Source organism: Telopea speciosissima, chromosome 9, assembly GCF_018873765.1.
Source record: "Telopea speciosissima isolate NSW1024214 ecotype Mountain lineage chromosome 9, Tspe_v1, whole genome shotgun sequence".
NCBI classification, from domain to species: domain Eukaryota; kingdom Viridiplantae; phylum Streptophyta; class Magnoliopsida; order Proteales; family Proteaceae; genus Telopea; species Telopea speciosissima.
In genome coordinates, this window is record NC_057924.1 from 28,323,376 (window position 1) to 28,330,663 (window position 7,288).

Consider the following 7,288-nt stretch of genomic DNA (forward strand, 5'->3'; position numbering starts at 1 on the left):
AACTCATGACTTAGAGTTGGCGGTTGTGGTCTTTACCCTGAAGATCTGGAGACACTATCTGTATGGAGAGAAGAGTGAAATCTACAGTGACTATAAAAGCCTCAAATATTTCTTTACTCAGAAGGGACTCAACATGAGACAGAGGCGTTGTTTGGAACTCATGAAGGACTATGATTGTACCATCCATTACCATCCGGGTAAGGCAAATGTCATGGCGAATGCTCTTAGTCGAAAGTCCCAGACCTTATCCATCACATCCTTGGTTGTCAGCAAAGAACTTGTTAAAGAAGCTAGAAGGATGGATTTAGAGTTATTGGTAGAGGACGTTACTCTATCTCTGGCAACCTTATCTGTGCAATCAACCTTAGTAGAAAGGATTCAGTCAGCTCAGGCTTCAGATGAACGCTTCAAGGAGATAATTAAAGCTATCCAGGGTGACACACAGTGAGATCTAGATTTCACATTGACAGATAATGGCGTTCTCATGTTTAGAGGTCGCCTATGTGTTCCTAAAGATGATCAGCTGAGGAAGGAATTATTGTCAGAAGCAAATGATTATCCCTATTCAATTCACCCAGGTAGTACTAAAATGTACAAGGACCTGAAAGGACATTACTGGTGGAGTGGAATGAAAAGGGATGTAGCTGAATTCGTGGCCTAGTGCCTCACTTATCAGCAAGTGAAGGCAGATAGACAATGGCCCCATGGCCTTCTACAGTCATTGCCCATGCCAGAATGGAAGTGGGCATATGTCACCATGGACTTCATCACTGGACTACCTTGTACACCCAGAGGTGTTGATGCTCTATGGGTTATTGTGGATAGGTTGACGAAGATAGCTCATTTCATCCCAATTAAGGTCACCTATTCTATAGATAAGCTGGCCCGCTTGTACATTGATAACGTGGTTTGCCTGCAAGGAGTTCCAGTTAGCATTATTTTGGATCGGGATCCTCGATTCACATCCAAGTTTTGGGGCGGATTTCAGAGAGCTATGGGTACCCTATTGAGTTTTAGCACTACCTTCCATCCACAAACTGACGGACAGTCGAAGAGGACAATACAAACATTGGAAGACATGCTTCGAGCCTGTACCATTGATATACAGGGCTATTGGGATGAGCACGTCTCGCTTATCGAATTCGCCTACAATAATAGTTATCAACCTACTATCGGAATGGCTCCATTTGAAGCTCAGTATGGGAGAAGTGTCATACTCCATTGTACTAGGACGAAGTAGGTGAGCGGCGTATCCTTGGCCAGAATTGATCCAAGCAACTTGTGATAAGGTGGACTTGATCTATGAGCGAATCAAGGCTACCCAATCTAGGCGGCTATGTAGACCGAAGGTGAAAGGATCTAGAATTCCTTACTAGTGACAAGGTATTCCTCAAGGTGTTGCCTACTAAGAGCGTGATGCGGTTCAGCAAGAAGGGCCAGCAAGCCCGAGATATATTGGACCCTATGAGATTCTTGTGAAGATTGGACCAGTGGCTTATCGGTTGGCACTTCCACCATCTTTGGATGGCGTGTACGACGTCTTCCATGTGTCTATGTTGCAAAAGTACGTGCATGATCCCAGCAATGTTCTATCTCAAGAACCACCAAAACTGGCAGCAGATATGTCTTATAAAGAAGTGCCTGAGAAGATTTTGGACAGCAAGGTGGTGAATCTCTGCAATAGACCTATTCACTAAGTGAAAGTGAAGTGGTGCAACCACTCAGAAGAAGAAGCCACTTGGGAAGCCGAGGTGGAGATGCGAGCAAAGTACCCTTCCCTTGGATTCCTACAAGGGAAGACAAATTTCGGGGACAAAATTTTTGTAAGGCGAGGAGGATGTTATATCCGTGCCTAGATTTGCTATTAATTATATTTTCTCTCTCTTATGACGTGTAGTTTCTATTGCCATGTACGCTGGTGAGCTATTTTCACTTGTGGTCAAACCTAGCCACAAGATAGTTGACCAATTCACAGGCCTGCTTGTGGAGGAGAGGTTCCTTAACCAGTAGTGGGAAAGATTTATCGATGGTGAATTCGTCGACCATCCTCCTAGCACGAGTCCTCGGAGTGAAGAGTACCGGAAGGCGTTCCCTGTGTCCCCACACATAGACACATCTTTTGGCGATCAGCTCAGCATCACGATCGGGAAACTCTTTGGGATAAGTAAGGACACATAGTGATGGTCGAGGGGTAAGATACTGCCCTTATGAATATTAGTATACCTTCCCCTTGTTGGCCTTGAAGTGTGGGCCAAAGCTCGACCAATTTCCTTAGGGTCCTGCCCTTTACAGCAGCAACGGACGCACGAGCGGACTCACTAAGACTGCTACCGTCCTTTAGTCCGTCCATGCTATTTTAGGCTTTTGGGTGTTTTCCTTGTGTGGGACCCACACCCCATACCTCGGACATCCTATCTAGACACCTAGACATGGTTGACCCCACACTTAGTCTCCTTGGCTCGTGGTTGCACCATAAAGGTGGACCCATTTGCCTAAGTAGGCTTTTAAATGAGTTTTGGCTCTTAAGGCCCAAGCCAAACAGGCCCTAAGTGGGGATTAGTCTTAAGGGCAAGACTTGGCCTTTAAGGCTCATTACGTCTCCTACCAACCCAAAACGTTGGGAGCTGAGAAGCATTGAAGGCCTTGGAGAAGAAGAGGTTGGAGGGGTTGTGGAGGTCGAAATCATCAATTGATTCATCCTTGAGGTAAATGTCCTCATCTTCCTCCCACTCTTTTCCATTTTCTAGTTTGGGGATCCCCTTGGGATCAATTCCAAGCTTGAGGTTTCTCTTGGAAACCCAATAATCCCTAATGAATGCTCCCTTTAAGACTTGCATTCCCTTTCCTTTAGTTCCTTCATGGCTCGTTGACCTGAATGATGTTTAAGCATTGAAGACCTAGTTTAGGTTTGGGAAGAACCTTGGAGATAGATCTAAATCCCTTGAATCCTCTATGTTCCTTAGAGGACCACATGTTTTGGACCTCCAATGAAGGATTGGACTCACCTCCCCAACCCTAAGACCTTTATGGTTCCATGGATGAAGGGTTGAAGGTGGAAATCTTCACAGATTTCAAAGGAAAGTCGACAGATTAATGAGCAGATCCACTATCGTGTTTCCGCTCGTTAGTCCATCCAGTATAACCTAGCTGTTTAACCTGGGCGGAGCCATGAGCTGACCCACTTGGTAAATCCGCTCATAGCTCAGTTCACTCTCGAGAATGTCTCAGGGTTTAGACGAATGCATGAGCGGATCCACGTTCCACATCCGCTCATGGGTCCATTCCATATATTTTTGGGGTTTGGCCTAGACGGATCCACGACCGGACTCACCTGGCTGCCTCCGTTCCTGCATCCGCCCCTGCCATCTTGACCCAAACTTTAATTAAGTTGTTACCTATACACTTCTAACTCTATTCTCATATATCCTCAAACTTTGAAATCTATACAGGAGTGTGTGCATCAAGGCAAACCTTACCAAACACATCGAACGACAAGCAAGCAAAATGTAAGTGGGCTTTGGGTGATGTTTGGGCTTGATATATAAAATATAACTATATAGATCACATGATGGTGTATGCTTGGGTTCATTTTTACCATGTTGCATCCTTGCATATAAAACCTTGTTGGATACGAATTGATGAAATGTGGATATGCTTACTTTACTTCATACCATTAGGTTACGGTGCCGGGTATGCCGGTGCCGGAACCCCAGAAATTCTTTATCATATTTATTGCTTGCCATCCTGGTTTGAATGCGCTGTGCCGTGCTGGTACCCAAGTACTAGATGGAATGGGATGTTGATGCACCCGGAATACTTCTCGGGATGATAAGACTTGCATGTAGTATATCTGTGACTAGGATTTATGCTACCTTATGCTACGACCCTTGCCAACAGGGGTTGATATTGGATAGTCTGAGCATCTGTTGCTTGTGGAGGTGGGAGAGGCCAGGTCAGGGGTAGTGATGGCTATCAGGGTCTGCCACTGGGTGGTCTATGGCTTCTACCAGTGTAGGCTCCCTCGTGATAATTGAGGTTTCACTGGGACGATAGGATAAGTGACCCTCAGTGTCTCCTGAGTTATCACAATAGCATATACCATGACTTAGACTATTTGTTAGGTGAAAAATATATTTAACATTACATGCATCATGGACTATGTGTGATTGTGTGTTTGTGCACTCCCCTTTCCCCTCACTGGCTCAGTGGAGCTAACCCCCTGTGTAGTCAGCACGCCGATAGAGAGTGTCGTGAGCTTGAAGAAGGTCTATGACCCTTGTCAGGTTGAAATTTGTGGGAAGAAACTAACCGCACGATTGATAAAGATGAATATAAATGATTTTGACGTAATCCTAGGCATGGATTGGCTATCCGCCTATAGTGCAAATGTCTTGTGTGCGGAGAAGAAGATAATGTTCAACTTGAAAGATGGGTTAACTTTCACCTATCAAAGTGAACCCAAGAAGAAATCCAGGAGAATAACTTTGTCAGCCCTCCAGGCGCGAAAGTTGCCTGACGATGGATGCCAAGGCTTTTTTGCCACAGTAATAGACATGGAGGCAAATATAAAACCATTGGAGGAACTAGAAGTCCTCAGAGAATTTCCTGATGTCTTTCCAGAAGATCTGACGCAGCTACCGCTTGACCACGACATAGAATTCATGATTGATTTAATTCCTAGTGCAGCACCGGTATCCAAGGCACCATACCGGATGGCGCCAATCGAACTGAAAGAGTTGTAGGTTCAACTTCAAGAACTGCTAAAGAAAGGATTTATACGACCGAGTGTATCACCCTGAGGAGCACTTGTGCTATTTGCTACGAAGAAAGATGTAAGTATGCGGCTGTGTATCGACTACCGCGAGTTGAATAAGCTAACCATCAAGAATCGATATCCGCTGTCGCGTATTGATGACCTATTTGATCAGTTACAAGGAACACGAGTTTTCTCCAAAATCGATCTTAGGTCGGGATACCATCAATTGAAGATCAAGAACGGTGATATCCATAAGACGGCGTTTCAAACTCGATACGGGCATTTCAAACTCGATATGGGTGTTTCGAACTCGATACGGGCGTTATGAATTTTTGGTTTTGTCGTTCGAGTTAACCAATGCCCCGACAGCATTCATGGACATGATGAATAGGGTATTCCATGACGTGTTGGATAAGTTCATCATAGTATTCATTGACGACATCTTGGTGTACTCTAAGGATGAGGAAGAACATGCGTGCGACACCTTACTTTTGTGTTGTAGCGATTGCGAGAACACCAGCTTTTTCCCAAATTCAACAAATGTGAATTTTGGCTTCACCAAATTGGATTCCTGGGGCACATCGTCACCAAGGATGGCATCAAAGTTGACCCAGGCAAGGTGAAAGCAGTCCTTGAATGGGAAACTTTGAAGAGTGCTACTGAGATACAAAGCTTCTTAGGATTGGCCGGATATTACTGACGATTTATTAAAAATTTCTCACGGATTTCGGCACCAATGGCAAAACTTACAAGGAAGGGAGCCAAATTTGAATGGAATGAAGCATGTGAGAAAAATTTTCAAGAATTGAAGAACCAATTGGTAACAGCTCCAGTTCTAACCATTCTGGACGGCACTGGAGGAATTGTGGTGTACACCGACACATCCAGAACAGGATTGGGTGGCGTCCTAATGCAGAGAGGTAAAGTGGTCACCTACGCCTCCAGACAATTAAAGTTACATGAAAAGAACTACCCCACATATAATCTAGAATTGGCAGCAGTAGTTTTCACGTTAAAAATCTGGAGACATTTCCTATACGGTGAGAAGAGTGAAATCTTCAGTGACCATAAAAGTTTGAAGTATTTCTTCACCCAGAAGGAGTTGAACATGAGACAGAGACAGTGGTTAGAAATGGTGAAAGACTATGATTGTGAAATCCAATACCACCCCGATAAGGCCAACGTTGTTGCGGATGCATTAAGCAGAAAGTCTCAGACTACAACCCTTGCATCCTTAATTATAAGTGAGCAGCTAATAGAAGAAGCACAAAAATTTGATCTGGAACTCATGATCGAAGGAACGGCTATTCAATTAGCAGCTATGGACCTACAGCCGTCGATACGGGAGGAAATAATTGTGAAGCAACCATTGGACCCCGAGCTAGCCAAGATAATTTGGGAAGTTCAACAAGATGTCCATAAGGACCCAAATTTTTCCTTGGCCCATGATGGTGCATTGAAGTTTCGAGATAGACTATGCGTGCCTGATGATTTTGACGTCCAAGACCGAATCCTTAAGGAGGCGCACAACTCACCTTATACAATCCACCCCGGAAGTAAAAAGATGTAAAAAGATTTGAAGAAGTATTACTGGTGGATGGGAATGAAGGAGACCATAGCAATATACGTGTCCAAGTGCCTCACCTATCAATAGATAAAAGCAGAGAGACACCGACCGTATGGATTGTTGCAGCCACTTCCCATACCTGAGTGGAAGTGGGAAAGAATCACTATGGATTTCGGGACAAATCTGCCCAACACTAGGAAAGGCCTGAATGCAATTTGGGTGATTGTTGACGGACTAACGAAGGTGGCACACTTCATACCGATCAAGATAAGTTACCCGATGGAGAAGCTTGCCTGCATATATATTGAAAACATAGTCCAGTTACACGGTGTGCCTATTAGTATTGTGTCTAACAGAGATCCTCGATTCACCTCAAGGTTTTAGAGAAGTTTGCAGAAGGCATTGGGATCTCAACTAAATCTTAGCACAGCTTTCCATCCGCAGACGGACGAACAATCAGAAAGGACTATTCAGACTCTAGAGGACATGCTCCGAGCCTGTGTTTTGGAAATGAATGATAGTTGGGATGCTCACATACCCTTGGTGGAATTTGTATATAATAATAGCCATCACTCCACCATTGGCATGGCACCATTTGAAGCATTGTATGGACGGAAGTGCCGAACCCCGCTATATTGGGATGAAGTCGGAGAACGAAGATATCTCGGACTTGAGATGATACAAGCGACCTGCAATAAGGTGGATATTATAAGAGAAAAGATCAAGACAGCCTAGTCAAGAGAGAAAAGTTATGCAGATAATAGAAGGAAGGACATCGAGTTTGAAGTCGGAGAGAAAGTATTCCTTCGAGTATCTCCAACTAAACGATTGCTACGATTTAACAAGAAAGGCAAGTTGAGCCCAAGATTCATTGGTCCTTATGAAATACTCAATAGAGTGGGACCCGTAGCTTACCGACTAGCACTACCACCATCTTTGTCAGGCGACCACAATGTTTTTCATGT

At 44.3% G+C, this 7,288-nt stretch overlaps 1 protein-coding gene across 1 annotated transcript; it reads left to right on the forward strand.

Annotated features, from left to right (window-relative positions):
• The first annotated feature begins 211 nt into the window (after window positions 1-211).
• On the forward strand, window positions 212-1,697 carry LOC122638805. Its single transcript, XM_043831654.1, has 4 exons — window positions 212-444; window positions 493-578; window positions 735-1,223; window positions 1,492-1,697. Exons 1-4 carry the CDS (start codon window positions 212-214, stop codon window positions 1,695-1,697), a joined length of 1,014 nt encoding a protein of 337 aa, XP_043687589.1.
• The last annotated feature ends 5,591 nt before the right edge of the window (window positions 1,698-7,288 follow it).

Coding starts and splice junctions, on each gene's coding strand:
- LOC122638805 (XM_043831654.1), top strand. CDS start 212: ATGGCGAATGCTCTTAGTCGAAAGTCCCAGACCTTATCCATCACATCC. Junction 445..492: donor GCTATCCAGGGTGACACACA/GTGAGATCTAGA, acceptor TCTCATGTTTAG/AGGTCGCCTATGTGTTCCTA. Junction 1,224..1,491: donor GAGAAGTGTCATACTCCATT/GTACTAGGACGA, acceptor AGATTGGACCAG/TGGCTTATCGGTTGGCACTT.